The sequence below is a fragment of the Mugil cephalus genome, chromosome 15 (genome assembly GCF_022458985.1).
Source record: "Mugil cephalus isolate CIBA_MC_2020 chromosome 15, CIBA_Mcephalus_1.1, whole genome shotgun sequence".
In the NCBI taxonomy this organism is placed as follows: Eukaryota; Metazoa; Chordata; class Actinopteri; order Mugiliformes; family Mugilidae; genus Mugil; species Mugil cephalus.
The window spans coordinates 17,078,054-17,098,055 of record NC_061784.1 but is presented as its reverse complement, the minus strand read 5'-3'; the positions used below and the strand labels follow the sequence as shown (position 1 = coordinate 17,098,055).

General features: G+C 43.9%; 1 protein-coding gene across 2 annotated transcripts in view; it reads right to left on the bottom strand.

Annotated features, from left to right (window-relative positions):
- Positions 1-16,632, bottom strand: part of doc2b (double C2-like domains, beta) — a 144,526-nt gene extending 127,894 nt beyond the window's left edge. For both annotated transcript variants that reach the window (XM_047607121.1, XM_047607122.1), the window contains exon 1: positions 15,205-16,632. In XM_047607121.1, the coding sequence (XP_047463077.1) occupies positions 15,205-15,550 (346 nt within the window). In that variant the 5' untranslated portion in view covers positions 15,551-16,632. The remainder of the gene's footprint in view (positions 1-15,204) is intronic.
- Between the last annotated feature and the right edge of the window lie 3,370 nt (positions 16,633-20,002).

The following is a 20,002-nucleotide window of genomic DNA, read 5'->3' as shown; positions in this document are numbered from 1 at the left end:
CATTATTTTTAGAGACTTATCTTCATTTCTTTTTAGTTTATTTAACGTTTTTAATGTTAAGAGAATTTATTTTATTTACGATGGGGGTCCCATGATTTTTTTTTTTTTTTTTTTCGTGGGGCCCAAAATTCCTAGTGGCGCCCCCGCTGCACAGTATAATGGTATAATGCATTTCTTTGTTCACACATTTTAGCTGCAGGAGAAGCAGAGAGTTTTGATCCACGTTTATTAACTTCAGCGTGACCCAGTCGGTTACACTCGCCGTTGTGTGAAGTGAAACTCAACACAGTTAACTGGCCACTAAGATTAAAATAGATATCACTTTTCTCTACAGAATCTCTGCTCCTGGGTCTGTTTTGCGTTATGTTTTGGAGGAAACCCTCAACCTTTTCTGCTTCACCACACTGCAGGTCAGGGTGGACGGTGCTCTTTTGTTCTTTAGTTGCATTGCTGCAAAATCACAGGTGACCCTGTACGGAGCCAGCATCCCTTGGCTTTAAAACAATAGCAACATTGGAAACATCCCCTCTCTGTCACAGTGGGTCTCACTACAAGCTCTTTGCAAAAACACCTGGCGTCCACTGAGGAAAGGGAATCCCTGTGGCGGCTTTTAGCAGCACGGGACCCTGAAGCAGCTTCGAATGATTCCTCGGATGACTAATTTCAGGGTCTGTGGTCATATGCAGTCGAAACTGCTGATGTTTGGAAAGGGATTGTGTATATGTGTCACGCTCACAGGTGGCCACACTTAATCTGTAACCTTTCATTCATCATTCACTCATTCCACATTACATCCACCGAGCTCAGCAGACCGCCTGAAGCTGTCCTCATTGAGGGATTTTTTGACCTATTGATGCGCCGTTGATATCCGCGAACTAAGATAATAAATAAAACCGGCGAAGGACGCACAGTCAATCAGGAAACCGAGGCATCCAAGAGAGCGATGAGTGGAAATGAGTTCCTTCACGGTAGATGGCAATGCCTAACTCCACACCAATAACAAATCTGAGGGGGTCATTTAAGAATTTGTAATCTAAATGAGGCAGTGAAGGCACCATTAATGAGTACAACATCATCTCACCGCCTGCCGTCCTCAGGACTCTTGGCACAGGTTCATAAAAAAGCCACTGCCAGTAAGCTAACAAGCCCAGATAGGAAAGGAAGATTTATGTGACAGTAAAGTACAGTTCCATTAACTTCCAGTTAATTAAGAAACAGAGGATTTTTTAAAAAATAGTGACAGTATCTATCTGCTGCTGTCACTATTTAAAAAAAGAAAGAACCAAAAGACCTGCTACAAATGTTTATGATAAAAGCCGAGGATTTAAAGGAAAGCTGGTTTTTGACTGCTCCCGCTAATACACTGGAGAATACAACACAGGCTTACAGTCCTAGGCTTCATTATCGCGCTACACCTCGGGCGCCATGAAAGGAGACAACACTGCTGCGGAACCTCAAAGGTGCCGCGCATCAAAGAGAACAGTAAGTGGCAGAATGGAGTCGCTACGCATCGACTTCTTTCCGTCTTCACGGTGAAACGGTTCAGGACGGAATATGAACCGAGATGAGGCATCACCGCGCAACAGCTGGAACTAACAGAGTTCCGTCAGTCAAATATTTAACCTCGGCGGGAGGATCTATCATTACTGACGATTGGACAGCGTGAAACTAAAGGGATTTTAAAGCACTGACAGCAGGTTTTGCAAAAGGCCTCAAAGGGAAAGCTCACCCTCCAATATGTTCATGTTTTTTATTTCAAAAATGCAACAGTAAGGTGGCTGTGCAACTGCCATAAACATATCTGAAATACATATAACTGTATATATGAAATTAAATGATAAACAAAATAAAACAAAGTTGGCTAATGGGAGTGAGCTACACTGTTAGCGTCTATGCTGCTAATATTGCAGCGTACTTCTGGATTTCAGCTGGGGACTGAAAACGATCTCCGTCAATTGCGGGGAACCTGACAGTCAGCGTGTAACATTCGGCCTCGTGATTGGCTCAGCAGCGATAGGGGCGGGGCCTACTATGTACAGGAAGCTTGGATTGATAAGTCTAGTGTGAGACAGCTCCTGTATCACTGAATGAGTGAAGTGCTGACTGACAGATAACGTCTTCTGCCTCCATTTATTCCTTTACTTAAACATGCTGGATTTATGTTGATGTGTATTTAAAGAAATTTAAGGGGATATACTGTATGTAAATATATAATAAATGTCTAATCAACCAAAGACTTTGACCCTTCTGCAGTATCACCGTGGACCTCCTAGGGGTCGCGGGCCCCTTGTTGAAGACACATGATCTAGAGTGTCTAGCGTTTCCAGCTGCTTCTCCATCCCCACAATTTTCAAATTGATTATTTTGGATCAATAAAGGTGGAACACATTAACCCTTAAGAAACAAAAAGATCGATTTTTTTAAAACAGTATTGACAATATTCAAAGTGTGGCTGAACACTGGGAAGTTGTTATTTTGTATTGGAGAGCTATATGACATCTCAAGGATATAACTAACTTAGTTTTTACCAACAAGTTCCTCCAAGCAACACTCTCTTTATTCCCCCCCAGAAAGAGCAACTTCCCAGTCTGAATTTGTGTTCATTTGTGAGTTGCACTAATTCAAATACCGCAGTGTTTAGGTCTTAAAAGTTAAGGAAAGGTTAACCGAGGAGGTTCGGAGATAAAAAAAAAACAAACGAAAAAACATTTGTATGACTCAGTTTCGGTGAAGTTTCAATAAAAGTTTCAGTCACAATTGTTGAGAGTGAAGCAGGAAGTGGAAACAAAAATTAACCCAACTGGAAAAAACAGATACACAGCGCCAACTACTGTTTAGCTTGCATTATTACAGAGCAAATCAAACTGACAAGCGCACAAGCATAAAATGCTCGTACTGGTGCTCTAAAAGAGACTTGACTTGGGCTTAGAGTGGCAAAAGTCAACAAAATGGCGAAGTTCAAAAGGCACACAGAATGTTCTCATTTTTCACCCTCATTTCATGTGAACATTAAAGTAGACAAATATTAATACGATCATATACTATGAATAATTGGTAGAACAACTGATCAACATGATCCATGAGAGTCCAGCTCTATACGGGTAGTATATACACAGTATATGACTAGTAGCTCTTGTGGTTTGACAAATGCAGACTGCTGCCACCTGCTGGTATGGAGGGTTATTTCTAACCCTCAAATATATTGGCCCAAGATGGTACTTTGGCCAAAACAAATAAAAGTTTTTGGAAAAGCTCAGCAGGAAGGTCTCTTTCCAGAAACTGTGACCTGCTTACTTACTTGCTTACGATTTATTTTTTGTCACATCTCACATTAAAACCATCTGCACGGATAAAATAGGGGCCAGGAGAGACACATACATTAAATTTTGGTGTGAAATATCCATTTAACATACCATTTATTCTTCTTTAAGTAAATTCATTAAAAAAGAAGGTCCATCAACTTTGTGGGTGATGTGAGGTAAAGCTCACATCATTTTCCCCGCTCAGGTTTACTGAGGTTTACTGTCTGTTGAGTAACATCAACCAGATGAAAGTGGAGCACTGCAGCTTGGTGGGGTTGCCAGAGGCATACGGGTCGTGGATCTTTATGCAAGATGATTTAATTTTTTTTTTCTTTTTCCGAGACACAGATTGAATGCTAAATACGCTCTCCAACCTGCACAGGACGATGAAATACCACGCAACGATGTGAAAGCTCCAGATTTGTAATTCCGTGGCATTAGTTTCACCTCATCTTTCAAACTGTGATGCTTCCTTGATTAATTGAGAACAGCTGCTGAGGACCGTCACCGTGTATTTTATCCACACCAAATCTCCCATCTCCAAAACCATTACTCAGAGAAGCTCCCTTAACTTCATTCAAGTGACTTCAAAGGAGAATACTGTGTCATCTTAGGCCTCCAAGGTGACTAAGGTGTTTAGTTTCTGGGGAATATTCTGTGGAATTAATGCAGATCATCTTTCCGCTGACCCTCTCCAGACTTTCCTCTAATGTCTCTATAGGTCCAGCATTCAATCTAGTAATAATCTGACCTGGAATTTAATGACCACATTTTTACTGGTGAACCTTTGCATTTTGGATGATTCATAGACCCCACTGTGGCCAATTTAGTGCATGGGATGTCTTATTTTCCTTTGCTACAGTAAAACTTTTAGCGTTTTGTTATCATCTTTTCATGAATCTGAAAACTCTGGACGCAACAGCAAGAAAACTGCAGGTTGCCTATGCAAACTTAAACTTCTTCAGTGAAGAAGTGAGGAGGTTTCCCAGTAGGTTGGTGCGTTTCTGAACACATGCACCTTCCATAATGTATAAACCTGTCTTGTTTTAATGATCTTATGGCCTTCGCTGACCCACTTCTTGATCCTCTTCAGGATTAAAATGTATTGCCGTGAAAGTGTCATTCCTCTGTAACTTTAGTGCGGCGCGATGAGAGATTACATACATAATCCTTAAGCCTACAGTTGTCTGGAGACCATCTGGCAAGACAGCCATCCCGCACCCCAAGGATATCAAATCCCCTTTAGCAGACAAGAAAGCAATCGCACAATACACCTACACAAGGAAATCCTCCTGTCTGGCTGGTGTTAGTGCAGGTGAGCACCGCCAAGTATTTTCAGCCCTCTAAGGCCAGACACAGTGGTCTGCACTGTACGACTCATTGAGTTTTCCCTCCTACGGGACTGATGGCGAGATACTAAGATGCAGTTTTCAAGAGTCCAAAGAGGTAGGGCAGAGACCTGTTATTGATCCAGTTGAGGTGGGAGGTCTGAAAGAACACGAGCTCCGTATCTTCTCAGGGAGTTAGAAGAGGAACTCGAGAGGAAAGTAGGGAAGTATCTCTGGCCAAGAGTTTAACAAGTGTTTGGCTCTGATTTAGATAAAGCTCCGCTGATCATAGCTGAGCCAGACCACAGATGCTGCGGACATGTGTGTAGCACTAGGAGTACACAACTTACGTACTTAGTTACTGGAGGTCAGGTGTTGGAGCAACTATTAAAATGATCCTAAGATCAGGCTAGCAATTATGTGCAAATATATCGCTCTCAAATGGGATCCCTGGAGAGGAAAGCGAATCTTCCAGCTACACGAGGGGTTCTTTAGGACAGTTATATAATCAGAGAACACAGGGAAAGTGTGAAGAATCACTAATTTACAGCTATTAACTTAAAGTTCATGGCTGGAACAAGTAGAGGAGAGATGGGACTTTTATGCTTACAGAAATAATGTATTTTCCAAAAACAAAACAGATACAGCTTGTGATGTACCATTTATTCCAGGGGTCTTTAACGTTTTTCAGGCCAAGGACCCCCAAACTGATGGAGGGATTAAGTAGTGACCCCCTACCAACTATATGTGTTCTATATTAAACTTGGCCTATTTATAAATATTCATTATTATTATAATTTTTCATTCAATATTAAGGTATTCAAATAATACACAGGTTCAAATATTCATTTTTTTTTTTTATTTCAAACGTGCAACAGTGGCAGTGAAAACTCCATTTATCCCTTTACTAAAATATGTTCATATTCATGTTAATGTGTATTTAAAGTAATTTAAAATTGTGGGGGGAAATTTAAATACCTATAAATATATGTAAAATGTCCAATCAACCAAAAATTTTGCAACCCTCATGCAGTAACTCCGCGGGCTTCTAGGGGTCGCAGACCCCATGTTGAAGACCTATGGTTTGTGGGTGTTTTTACATGTCCTTAAGATGTCCTCATATGCGCTTTATTTTATATTCACAGCTCCGACATCATCTGAACATAAGCAAAACATTATCGACTGTAACCAACTTTGTTTTCTGTGCACTGCAGTTCCTCTAATGGCCACTAGGTGATGGTGACCTTATTTGTGTTTTAAACCTGCACTGATCAGATTTGACTGAAAAAGTCTTACTTTTATAAAGTTATCATACCTGACTAATGAGTCACCGAGCAGACATGGAGCAATTTTTATATTCACGTTCTCCATGTTTATGTTTTACTTGTTGCAAACTTTTGCTGCCTTCAGAATGGGTTTACGAACAGGAATCCTTATTTGGCCTACCATTCTCCTCTGTGAATCATTATTCATTTAAATAGCCATTGGAACTGCCAGCACAGAAGAGGTGAAATGAAAAAAAAAAAAGGAAATCGAAGAGATATCGATCCACATTTGTACTTTGGTGGGATCGAAACGTCTTCTTAATTATGGCACTGTACATGTGAATATGATCACAATGTGCACTGTGCAACTTTCCCCGTAATTACAAATGGCACTTGGGAGTAACGGCTTGAAAGCTTTGAACTTTCATACTTGGATATCCCTAACGTGGCCTCATTACACTACAAACGAGACACTCATGCTTCAGACCAAAGGATGCGGAAGAGACAAAAGGCTAAAGATCTAATAACGGTGAACGGAGCTCCCTGTGGTCCGAGTGCCCACTCAGTGCAGTTGTGGTTAAGTTGGTTAAGTTTTGATTCATCGCCTCGCGTGGGAAGGGAAGTGATGAGACACCAGGATTTAATTTAGGCAAATGGAGTGAGTCTTTGGCTGCTCAGTAATGGGGGGATGAATCTCTTCTTGTTGACTTTGTGGTTCGCAAACAGGTGGATTATCATTATTGTTAATATATTTTCCTTTTTTTTTTTTTTTTATTTAAGAGAGCCAAAGCTGGCGATATCTAAACACACTCTCTTGATGTGTGCATGCAAAGTGTGACAAACTAAAGCCAAACAACATTTCTCTTCACCGACGACAGCGCCAGACGCCAAATGGATCTGTGTAATAGCTGGAATTATCATTACATAATGTGCTTAGTGGGATAAGGGGAGAGGCAGAGGCAGAGTTTGGATCTGATGAAGCAGAACTGCTGCTAACTTGAAACACTCGGCGGTTCATGTTGAGAGACAGTGCCAGTAATAATAACCCGTAATGTGACCAGGCTGACAATCTGGCCTGCTTTGTTAGTGCTGATTTAGTCACAGCACAACATGGGACACTACAGTGAGTCATTACTACTGCATGGCAGCTTGCAGATCGACTCTTAATAGGATTCTACTGTGCGGGGCATGGCAGCGCTAAACTCACTCTTTACATTGAACCGAGCATTATGAGGCTCTGGGGATGTTTTCAAGTGGATTGGTGCAGGCCTCTGTTTATCAAAGGTCTGGAAAATGGGTTTTTGGTCTGCGAGAGACAACAGATGGCTCGGCGCTTCCTTCTCCTCTGCCCTTAAAGGAGCACGCAGCGTTTTTAGGAGATTATCTCACAGGCCGGATACCAAAAGCATTTACACATTACCTCTAAACTGCTCGCTAAGTAGCAGCTCCTCTGGGGAGTTGTTGCTCACCTAAAGGGACGTTGTGTTTGGAAAACGCCGGCGGCTTTTCTCACTCTATAGCATGCCAAATAGTGTGCCGCGGAATATCGGAAGGCACGAATGTGGCACACACTGATGGTCTGTTCCCAGTGTCTGCTCCCGACTTCATTTGATAATCCGCAGGAAAGACAGTTTTCTGAATGTAAATTGGGATGTTGCGCCGAGAAATATTCATTGCTTTTCTCTCACCCCTGACATCCTTGATTCCATCGGCTTAAATTACCGCAGCATTTGCTTCCCTATTTGTTTTAGAATCAATTTTAAAATTCTTTTAATTAACTACAGGGCAGAGCCCCGGAGTACTGCTGAACTTTTAAAAGGCTAAGTTTCTTTGAATCCTATGTGAGGGGAGAGCGCTGCGATATTAACCTGCAGCCTTAAGCCCTGCTACACTCTTGACTTCATTTTGATGTAATATTGTACTCTGGGTGTAGCAGAGCAAGCAGCCAATACATGCCAGGACATTTGGGATGCTAAGCTTTTTTTTCCTTTTTTTTTTTTTTTTAAAGATTCAAGATTATTTTATTGTCATTTTTCATGTTTCTCATCCACGGTTTAATTGTTGGAAGCAGGGAGTTGAGTGAGGATGTTAATTTAGGGAGGAGGGACAGTCTATTGATCATCCTTACAACCTGAGGAAAGCAGCTATTCAGCTTTTTGGATGTTCACCAGAGAAGCAGGGGAAGTGGAGCGTTGATGATCTCGCTGGCTGTCTTCACAGTTCTGTTTGGCTGCTTTTTTTTTTTTTTGTTCCCCTCTTCGCTGCAAGAGGGGAACAAACCACCTCAAACCAGGAGGTGAACCTGCAGGTGATGATAATTTCCACAGTAGCTCTGTAGAATGAGACGAGATGTGAGGGTGGGGAGGCCAGTTTTCCTGAGTCTGTGGAGTGAGTGGAGCCGCTGTTGTGCGTTTTTGATGACTGCTGCAGTGTTGGACCACTGGCCCTCTCTTTGCAGTTCCATCAATCAGCTGGGTTGCATGTTGGTGTCTGTAAGCCCTCCTGACTTCTATCACAAGTTCTTTGGTCTTGTCTGCACCATGTTGTTAGCCGCCTGACCTCTTCCCTGTATGCAGACTCAACGGCCGTGCCATCAGCAAACTTGACGATGTGGTTGGAGCTGAGTCTGGCTGTGCAGTCATAGGCGAGCAGGCTGAAGAGGAGAGGACTCTGGGGAGAGCCCATGGGGAGAGTGCATCGCTGTGATGGATTTTGATCTGAATTAAAAGTTACGGTGCAGGATATTCATATACTGGATACATGTATGTCAGTATTTAGGCCCTGCCAAAGGAGTACACTCAATGCTGATTGAGCTAATCATCCATCCATTATCACTTAGGCGGGCAGACATGTATAAAGTACTAGAGACTCAGACTTGAGTACTCTATCAAAGAAGTGACTTGAGTAGAAGTTGAAGTGTTCTTTAAACACCATACTTAAGCAGAAGTACTGGTGTTCAACATTTTTTGTACTTAAATATTGCAAGATGTCTATTTTAATATTTACTACTCATGCACTGAAAGTAAAAGTATATTGTGTTATGTTAAGTCTAAAGGACACTCACAATCATTTGGCTGTAGCAGCAGTACAAAGAGAGGTACATGTACATGCCACTAGCCTCAGGAGTAGGCTGTCCATTCATAAAATTAAATGAAATGCTACGTGAAAGATTAAACAAAAGGAGTTTAAGTTTCCTTTTCGGATTCTATGTTCAACTTTGATGTAAACTTGTGAAACATAACGTTAAAGAGAGCTCCAAGCATTGAGACCCAACGCAACAGCTAATGTTAGCTAATGAATGTGAACTTGCTAGGTAGCGTAAGCTAACTAAAGTTAGTTAAGCACTTATATTACTAATATTCGCCAATAGTAACAATGACTTTGATATACAGTTTTGTATATACTAGCGTCTTGCTCATATAGTCTTGTTAGCTTGATGTTAACTAGCTAGCCATCCCTATGGTTTTAGCTGACTCTAGCCGCTTTGGAGTAGATGTATGTATGCTTGTTTATTTTCTTGAGATTTAGCTGGGAGTGAGGTCTTCCACAATGTCCGATCCACTTAAGGCACCGCTCCTGTTGTGATTTCGGTTTCGGGGAAGATTGGAAATGAAAGTTTGTGGGTGGGGTTTTGCGAAAGGTCAATTGTAACGAGTAACGATGCAGCACACAAAAAAATGAGTAAAAGTATTAAAGTCAATGCAGATACGTAGTGAAGGAAAAGTGGAAGTATGAAAAAAAAATACTTCTGTACTGAAGTACTAAAATGCTGTATTTGTACAGAAGTGAAGTAGTTCTACTTGGTTACTATACATCTCTGGAGCTGGAGTACATCCTGGGCAGGTCACCTAGCCAAACAAGCATGTTTTCGGTGGAGCATCCATAGAAAAATACAAAGTTCGGTGTATTTTGCAGTTTGAAATCAGCTGTCGGGAAGCTATGCCTTTTAAGCACAGAAAGTAGTAAAAAAGTAAATAAAAATAAAAAGGAGGGGACAAATATGGGTCACAAGTGATGTGGCTTTGTCTTGTTGGAAAAGCATAGAATTTGTGTAATTACTCTCACTGCCAGAAGGGGGAGTTAAACATTCTACGCTGTATCTTTAAATTTACAATTTGAATAAAAACTGCTTTGTGAGTCAACTGAGGATCCATCAGTCTTACTTATTTCTTTCTGATATAGATTCTGACACCTGCTTCTGATATAAAGACAGTATACCATACTGCATAACACTCGTTTCTGTGAGGAAATATGAGGAAGTATTGCTGTGGTGGTAAAAGTCGAACTAACGCGGAAGCACCAGATCTGGCTGATGTGATTCAAGATCAGTATCCACCTATCCAGTGGTTTGAATCAGTGTATCCCCGCCATGGTCTGACCCCAACAGCAACACTACAGTATGAGAGCATCCATGTGTGTCAGCATTGGCTCGTCTTTAAAGCAACAATAAAACATACTCTAAAGATTCATTTGCAATCACTTAAGTGATCTCCCCGCTCACAGTTAAACGACCACATCACTCTAACGTCAAAGCTAAAGACACGTACTGCACTTTCAAATTTACTGGCTTAGCCCGTAGACACAGGTCATGTTAATGACCATGCAGCCAAAGTGCTGGTCAAGGTCGGAAACTGCATTTAGATTGTATTTTTATTTCTAAATCCTGCATCGTCCGCCCTGCAACATGAGATCAAAACTGGAAAAACACTACGAGGCGCTGAACAAAATATTAAGAGGAAAACAATCAGGAAAGCTTCTGCTGACGATACTGCGAAAGAAGAAATTGGTTCCAGTAAACATAGCAGACTGATTACATTTGTTTTCTGATGGGTCGCTTTTCCGTTGTTCTCCCCTCTCCACCGGTTGACAAGTACAAGCAAACACTGTAGCTCAAGTCTTGAGCTGAGGAGACAGTAGATCTGCCAGAGTAAGACGTCTCAGGGGAGACCCGTGTGTGGCTGCAGTACACCACCACCACCATCACCGTCCTCCAGCCGCCCTGCACCACTCCTGTCAACACATACGGCTCTGAGGCTTATCTCTCAAAAACACAAGAGCCCGCTCTGTCATGTGGGTCACTCCGGCTATTTTTCCCGGCCGCGGCGGGGACAAGGCCCTCTACATCCACTACAAACAATCATTAATTAATGTGGCAGCGATCCGGATGTCCAAATGGCGTTGATTACTCGCGCTTAGCGGGGGAGCCGGGACACTTGGTGGGTGATGCACTTTTCCGTTTCAATTAAAATCAAGGTTGAGTCACAGCGAATCAGAAAATGTTGCCGTTATGCAGATTAGCCAGCAGGTTCTTAGCGAGGATTGAGATGTCCCCGTGTGATTTGGTTGATGAGGGAGAACACTGCGACGCCGCGACGCCCTCCCCCCCTCCACCCCACCCCACCCCAACTCACCCCCTCCAGAGGAAGCGTGCAGATACTGGATCAAGTCCCTCGGGATCGAGAGGAGCCAATTTGGGGCAGCGCCGGCTCTTTTAAGTCACAAACAGGAAAGAGAGTTCCTTTCTTGTGCTTTTGCAACAGCGTGAAAGTTGCATCTCCAACTTTTTTTGACAAGAGGCACAAAAGAAGTGTTTACATTCAGATAACAAGCGGTCCTCTGCCACCATGTATGACTCAAATGTATGATTTGCCTCCCGAGTGTGATACAATGGAAAGATGGAAACATGCACAATCGCATCCGACAGCTCAGAAGAAAGCATTTTTTTTTTGTTTTTTTTTGTTGTAGATGTTATTATTTTCATTCTTCTGAGCTTGTTGCCATCCAGTAGGAGCAGACTGATATGATGTTCCCTGCTTTCACAGCCCCGGTTCCATCCGTCTGTCCTTCAGCAAATGTTCCAACGCTGCAACTTGTCGCATCGTCAGTCTGTGACGCCGGCGCGTTTAATTCATCCTCAAGGAGTCACATTTTCTTTTATCAAAGTTCCTTCCCCTTTGTTTGCTTTGCAAGGTCTTGACGTCAGAAACTGAATAGCCGCCGAAATATTTCTTGGCAACAAACTTAAACTGATTTCTCCTTTTTTTTCTTCTTTTTTTCCCAACATAAGTGCATGGAGAGTAATTACTGTGGCCTTTGTTGCTTTAGAACAAACACATGTTTATCCCCTTCTTAATCAAAAAACAAAAAAAAATAAAAAATCTTTTGGTTGAACTGGGTCCGGCACAAAAATGACCAGACTGACACCGAACCCTGACGATTGTTGTTCGGGTAATTCCCAGTAAAGATGTGGACTGCAGCTGTGCTGAGAGCGTCCCAGTATGAGGTCATGTCTTTCCATGTGTGATCATATGCAAAGATTCATCACCTGTTTGTTGAGTTTAGGTGTGCCCTTCCCTCCCCTCGATGCCGCTCCTTAAAGCAGACTCTTTTGCTGCTGCAGTAGTGTTGTGCTTATGTTTCTCCTTTTCAACTCCCACGGCAGCAGTAACAGTAGCGGCAGCAGCTTGGGAGTATTTGGGACGTTGCGTCAGACCCAAACAGCCACTTGTTATTCATTTTTTAATTGTATATTTTAGTTCCTACATTCATCAGGGTGTTGTTAAGGTTGGCAACAAACATGCTGGTGATTCATATTACGGATAAAAACTCCAGTATGGTTCATACGTTTTATATTTTGTGATTGTTTGGCCTTTATTTTTTATTTTTTTTGGAATTGGAGTTGACACTGTAATTATCCTGCATCGCTGATGACTCTTCAGGTGATTGCAAAATCATTAAGACGAAGCTCCGGCAGATGTTTCTGTCTAATTGCCTTATTAGGAGGGAGGATGGAGAGGAGCTGTGGTTTGAGGTTTGCATAAACCTGCAGCGTGGCTGACTCTCCGCTGACACGTTTTGGAACCAAATCGCCCCCAATAAACTTCCAGCCAATAATCGACGCGGCCGAGAAGCATTAGAGACGGAGTTTTAAAGGTCTGCATATGTCTTTCCAACTTTCAGACGTTAGTGTGCCCTGATCTGAATAACTGGACGGCTTATCCGGCGACACCCAACTGCTTCCTGTCCCCCTCCAACGTCTCTGTCCCGCGTCTCTGCCGCCTCGAAGAGGAACTGCACGATTGGAGATGATGGCGCGCACTTTCCCGCAGTCCCAGAGGCATTCACGGTGTTGCACTCGAACAGAAAAAGAGCTCGAAGGAGAAGAGGAACCCTGCCTACTTTTACACCTCCGCACATCCGAGCGATCGCCGAGTAAAGTGGGCATGATTCGCCTCATTGGCGACTTGTGGATGGCGCCGTCAGAAAGGTGTTTTCGAGTGCTTTTAGTGGATTTGGTAAACACTTTGCTTTACTACTCCCAATCACAGCCACTTCAGAATGTGGTATGCACCTACTAATAGGAGTCGGCGCTAAGTAGACAGCCCTCCACTGTCTTGGTGGACGAGGGAGGTTACAACAAATGGTTATGGCAGACACGGTGCTCGATGACGTTACTTCTGCTTTGCTTGACTTTTGGAGTTGCACGCACAGAGCTGCAAAAACAAGACGGACTTAAGCATAAGCTGCGTAGCCGCGGTTGGTGGCGCACTATTAGCCGCGTGTTCAATGACGCTGCTAAATGCAAAAACTGTATCATTTTGAATGTTTGCATTGTGACTGCTGAAAAAAAGACAAACAAAAAAGATCCAGACACTCAGATCTGAACCCAAAACTCATTCCTCTGTCTAACGGAGGACCGCTCTCTCATATTATGTGTCTCTCAGTCTCTCTTTTTTTTCTCTGCAGAGCGAAATCCCTGTTGCTTGGCGAAGGTCATAGAGCAACATCTGCCAGGCCTGACCTACCCCCCCTCCCCACCCACCACCACCTATATTACTCCTCCTCCCCCTCCTCCTGTCCAGTTTTGGATTAGAGATGGCCTAAGTCCCCTCCCTCCCTCACCACCACCACCACCACCTCCACCACCACCACCACCAGCAACATGCCGCTGTGCCCTGCTCGGATTAACTCTCGCACAGGCTGCACTGATGTCACACATTAACCTGCGATCACAAGTCTCTTGTGCGGAGGACACTCATCTCAGACCTCTAGCAAACACTGTTAGAGTTCGATACAAACATGCCGGGAAGCGTTGTTTGCCCTCTTTTTGTGCACTCCGCGAGCAACATGTTATCAGACGGAGCAGAGCAGAGCTGAGCAAAGCGGAGCAAAGCCGTTCGCTGTTTCGCAGACAGATTCCAGTGTTTGCTAAAGAAGAAAAAAAAAAATAAATAAAAAATAATCATAACAATTTGAACGACGCAGGTAGCAACAGCTTTCCTTTTTTTTTTTCTTCTTCCAGTTTTGCTACTCAGTAACGCAGACCTTCATATCATCTTTTTGTCGAGATGTTTGCCTGGAGCCTAAATGGTTTTGCAGGGTGCAGGAATCTTGTGTCTGTGTCGCGGTGGCTCGCTGCACGTTGCATTAATTTCCATTATTATTCAGTCACTCAAACCTGCTCGATTAAAGACACGGCATTCAACGCGGGCTCCCTCGGAGGAGCCTCCCCTCTGTGATGGAGGCAGATATGAAAACACGCATCTTTATGCATTTGGGAGCCAACAACAAAAAAAAAACAACAACAACAACAAAAAAACAGACAGACAATATGGTCACACAACTGGAACTTGCCCCCCGTGCCACTAGCCAGTATAGGATGAAGACGAGCTTACAGCTCCACTGAGCGCAAAACTGCGACTAATTTGAGGCTTCACCAAGAAGCCATGAATCATTCAACCCGGTGAGACTGATCGACAGTATTGAGAGAGAGAGAGAGAGAGAGAGAGAGACCCCCCCTTCCCCTCCCCTCTCTCCCCGCAGACACTAAGGATGTGAAAAATGCACGCATGCACCGGCTGGCCGAAATCATGCAACGATTTGCTCCAATAAAATCACGCGTGTCATTATTTCAGTTGGAGGAGAGCTGGGGGAAGAAGAGAAAGAGAAGGAGGAGGAGGAGGAAGGGAGGAAGGGAGGGCTGTATTCTTTGCAGCAGCAACAGTTGGCTGTCTGAGAGGCAAAGAGTTATCTGCAGCGCGGAGACGCACAACATGCACGCACACAGCGCCTGGCGGCTGGAGACAGAGAGAGGAGATGGACGGTGGAGCCGAAGAGGGAAGAGGAGGTGACAGATAAAGCCACAAAGCCAAAAGGCTGGAGGGGTGCCTGGCAACCGGTGGCAAAAAAAAAAAATGGAGATGCCGTAATGAGAGGAAGGGAGAGGGGAAAACTAAAAAGAGAGAGATGGACACATGTAGACATGTTGCGCGGTAAACAGTGGGATGGAGGCAGGAAATCATCACTCACTGGAGTCATCTGAGTCGTAGCCCTCCACGTCGGGCTCCTCGTCCCTCTTGACGGCCTGCAAGGGGGCGGAGGCTCCGGCACAAGCCCGGTCCGGGCTATCCTCATTCGGGCGGTCACTTTCTGCAGCGGCGGTCGCGGAGGCGGCGGCGGCCGAGGGGGCGGAGAGGGCAGAGCGCAGGGGCCCAACGTGGCCCGCTTGGTGGGGCGCAGCGGGGGGGAGGCCCCGCGGGTAACGGGGGAAGTAGTCGGAGATCTGCTTGATGGGCTGGATGGGGCCGGGGCACACGTCAATGGCCATGTGCTCCTGGATGCTGATGGTGGGTTTCTCGCCTTTGCGTTGTGTCATGCATGCGGTCCAGCCCGGAGCCTACTCCCCAAACCAAACAAAAACTGAGAAAAGAAAAAGAAAAAAAAACCCAAAGAGTGTAAACAGACTCCCCACTTTCTCCTCCTGCTCCCGCTTCTCTGGAGGAAAAAAAAAAAAAAAAGAGAGAAATAGAAATGGTAGGGTGTTGTCCTGGGCGGGTGCTGACGGGCGTACGGGTCCAGGTGCTCTGTGGATGTCACCACACTGGTCTACATGGAGTTGTGGAGGGCGCTGCTGCTGCTCCTGCTTCGTCTACCGGTGCTGTCCTCAGACCCAGACCATGCTGTCTGACAGCCTCACACACACTACTACCTAGTCTCCCGCTCTCTCCTCTTCCTATACCCCCACACTCTGCCCACGTCTGCACTGCCTATCTGAGAGAGAGGGAGAGAGCAGAGAGAGTGGTGAGTGTGTGTGTGTGTGTGTGTGTGTGTGTGTGTGAGGGAGTGTGAGGGAAGGGATTAGAGAGGAAGGAGGGAGGGATCAGCTGATGTCACTGCCTAGCAACCGAGCGGTAAACAGGAACCGGCGGCCGAGGTGCTTAATTATGATATTAACCCCATCCATCTGTCAGTGGGAGGGAAGATGCCGAGCCATGCCAGACTCTCGAGCGTGTGTGTCCTTGAGTGTGTGGGTGTGTTTGTGTACCGCTGGTGCAATCATAACCTGGACAATGAGCCATGAATTGATGCTTTGTGATTTATGTCCAGGATGTTTTTGTCCAGAAATTTTCCTAAATGCTGAAGCAGGCGTTCAGGTAAAAAAACTAAAAAATAAAAATAAAAAAACAACATAAATGTACATTTATAAGTTGAACAACAGTGGGTAAATTGGAGGCCAAATAAAGGGGGGAAAAAATCTCCCCTCAGGCTACAAAACAGCTATTTCCGCCCCTGTTCGCTTCCTCGTCTTCCTCGTTTTAATTCTTTCCTCCCTTTGTACACTAATCACACACACACACCTTGATTCAGTCTCTGATTCGTGCGCACTTGCCCGTCTGAACGCTCAAACCCGTTTCCACGTCCCTGTGTACCAATTACGCACCCTGATGTTATCACATGTTTCTTAATTGCTCACCATCTGTTGCAATTTTGTCGGGTGGCGGCGGAAATGTTGCACGCTCGCTCCGGTTCAACGCACATTTCACCGCTTCGCGACGCAACGAGGTTCAAGAAAGGTGACACTGTTGTGTGCAATCACACCTGGCCCCGCCAATAAAAAAGCGGTTGAGTATGCGAGCGAATGCCTGAATTGGTTGATTTTCAATAATTTCGGGGCTGCAAAGAAAGAGCAAAATGCACCTTTAAGCCCGCGAGGGCGATGTCTAACCTGGCCTCCCCTAAACATATTAGCAGGGGCGCCTGAGAAAACAGGAGTCGCTCAGGAGAAGCTCTCCCTGCAGATTTGCCAAGAACTCTGAACCTCTGCAGCGGCTGTGCCTTCACCCATTCACAAACACAGCAAACACGTCTGAACAGATGATGTAGCACCCTCTTGTGTTGGCAACTAATTATAGCTTAATATACACTGATCAGGCGTAACAGGCTGGGGATGTGTGCTGGCACAGAGAAGTGTCATTGCTGTGGGGTGGGGGCGCATCTTGGACAATTGCCATCATCATATCTACAGAAATCCTCCAAAAAGAAAACTGCTGAGCAAACAGCAACAAAAACTAGACATTCTACAGTGTGATCTTGTATTTTTTTACAACATCGATTAAAGTGCTGACATCTGGTCCACTACAAGGCAGTTTTAAAAGTGCAAATTTGACGCTCTCAGATATTAAATTAATACTCCTCTGGTGTTTGTGTGGGAACTACTGATAAAATGTCAAATGAGCACTTTTCAAAAAGAGTTTCAAAGACTCTGTTTACAGTGTAAACTAGTGTATTAATATGGACACGTGGCAGAACAGCTCCTCATAAGTGAAGCCAAAGCAAGTAGAGCTCCCCCTAGTGTCTGGCCGCAGCATAGGTCCAACTCTTCCATGTTAGCGGATGGGATTTGGGCCAAACTAAAACATGAAAATATGCATCAAATAAATCTTTTTCAAGGATGGTTTCTGTCATTTTAGGCGGTTAATGTAATGTGGATGCATGTTCCAGTGTCAATTGTTTGGATACGTTTCAGTTAAGCTAGTTATTTTACACTATAGAAACAAGATGTGACATAACTACCAATTGCCATGCCAACGGCTCTGTAAAGTGGTCCCATGGGGCTGTGAGAGTTGTAAAAAGAGTAAATAAAAAGAAGAAAAAATAAAGCTACAGTGTGTAATCCAACATTTACTCGTAATTGGGAGTGGTAGAGCAGAGTGTAGTGTCAATTAAATGAAAACATGAAGTCGAAGTCGGGTCATAGATATCGCGGCATGACTCCCGTCTCGGACCGTACTGCGGAGAGAGTCTGGTTCCAAACTTGTCGCCACCTGTATCCCTGGGAAAATAGTGTCAGTTTGGCCAACGCAAGGAAGTGGTGTCCATATTTATATACAGTCTATGGTTAAAAACACCAAACTGGTGTCCAAAGAAACGCTAACTTAGTAACTGGTTAAAACTTTACTCTAATAAGAGTTCAGATGTCTACTCTGTTAATATAACCGTGTTCTCATGTTAAATAATCACTCCAGAAAGTACTGCAATGAAAAAAACAACAACAAAAAAACAATCATTTTCCCATAACATGGACTTCACTTTAGATTTGAGGTAGCTCATAAGCACAATGTAGAGAAAGTGAATCTGTACTATAAGACATCTGGACGTCAAAGGGCTTGAAGTATCTCAACTTGGCAGGTTTAACAACAGAAACATTAGCAATGTTCTCAGCAAGAAAAGCACAAACATGCTCTAAACACAGTCTCCATTTATGACACCAAACAACAGACTTTCTGTCTCAAAAAGATACAAACAATCTCAATGAATACTGGTGTGTCACGAAGAAAAAAAAATCAATCCCATAAATGTTCCTGCCTGTAATCTACAGATCTTGTTATCTTCTCCCTTTTTGTAAAGGTGCATCCTTGCCTTTAAAGTTGGAGTCTCTTTTCCATCCATTAGCAGACGAAAACAGATATAAGTCTTGTCTCTTTCTTACAGTATCTGAAGTATATACCCAGGACAGGTAGTCGTACATTCTGAGGCTATTTCATGTTTGAAAATGTTTTGCAGAGGATTGTGTACCCTCTCGACTAGTCTGATAACCGGGAAGTCCCAAGAACTATGACAGTGGTTTGCATTTTTGTTTTCTCTCCAAGAAACTGCTTAATTTCAGAGAGGGTCTAGTATAAAAAAAACTTTATCAGCAACAAACTCAAAGACAGTTCCTGGTTAAATGAGGTTTTATTTGCTCTAAAAGATCATATGGCACCATATGAAACTCCTCTTTTCAACTGGTTTCTGTCCACAAGCCGATGGAGTGGATCGTCTGTCTGTCGCGAAGCAGCAAAGGACGCTTAAAATCACCACCGGGGATGAGATTTTTACTGAACAGGTCTGAACAGGTGGCCTCGATTATGTCCTCCTTGGTTGAAACGTTTTCCCACATGAGACACATAATTCCATTGATAATTCTGGGTCCGCTGAATTTTTACAATTCAAGAAAAGAAATCAAATGAAATCCAAAGACTGAACAAAAGGGTTCAATATTAACGAAGAGAAAGATCCTTTGTGTGTCTTTCCACCATTTCAACATAGGTTTGTAGGTGCAAGGCTTGTGTGCATGTGCCGATGGAGGCTCTGGAATCAGACGGGAAAGCAGTGATTGTATGTGAATAACTCACTAAGAGATAACAGCAAGGGACTCTGGGGCATTTAAAGTAGCCCTCTCCCTCGATCCCCAGCCACTCAGAGGCAATTACCTCCAAAAGGCAGTTAGACAAGTCCACAGTAAACACGAGGGGTGCGCCAGGTAACCGAAAAATTCCCAGAGAACCAGCTGCCAGTAAAGAGCATCAACGGCGTGAGGCTTCCAAGGGGGGAAGAACAGAAACCATCTTAAATGAAATTACTCATGCAGGCTGCACGTGCTATGCAACAAATGATAAAAAAATATGATGAAGAAAAAAAGAAGAAGAAGAGTTTCACACCTCTGTACATCGGGTTTGAGATGGCAAACTGCCTTTGGAAAAGAGGTTTCTAAATAGTCCTTAGCAGCGCCTCGTTTTTTCCACACAACACGTCAAAGAGTGAGGGGGCAGTGTCCGAGCGTGGCTTCTTTTCACTCTAATCTCATGAATGTTTTACAGCGATACATCATAGTTGGTGAGAGCAGCGGAGCCCGACTGTTCCCTCTGGAGCTACTAAAGACAAAAGAATGAATATTGGATTTACATTCATCATGCAGCCACGGCTCCGAATGGATGCTAATCTGCCTCTGAAACTGCTGAATGTATGATATATATGTCACAACTTGTTTGCCCCTGTGCCCCCCGAG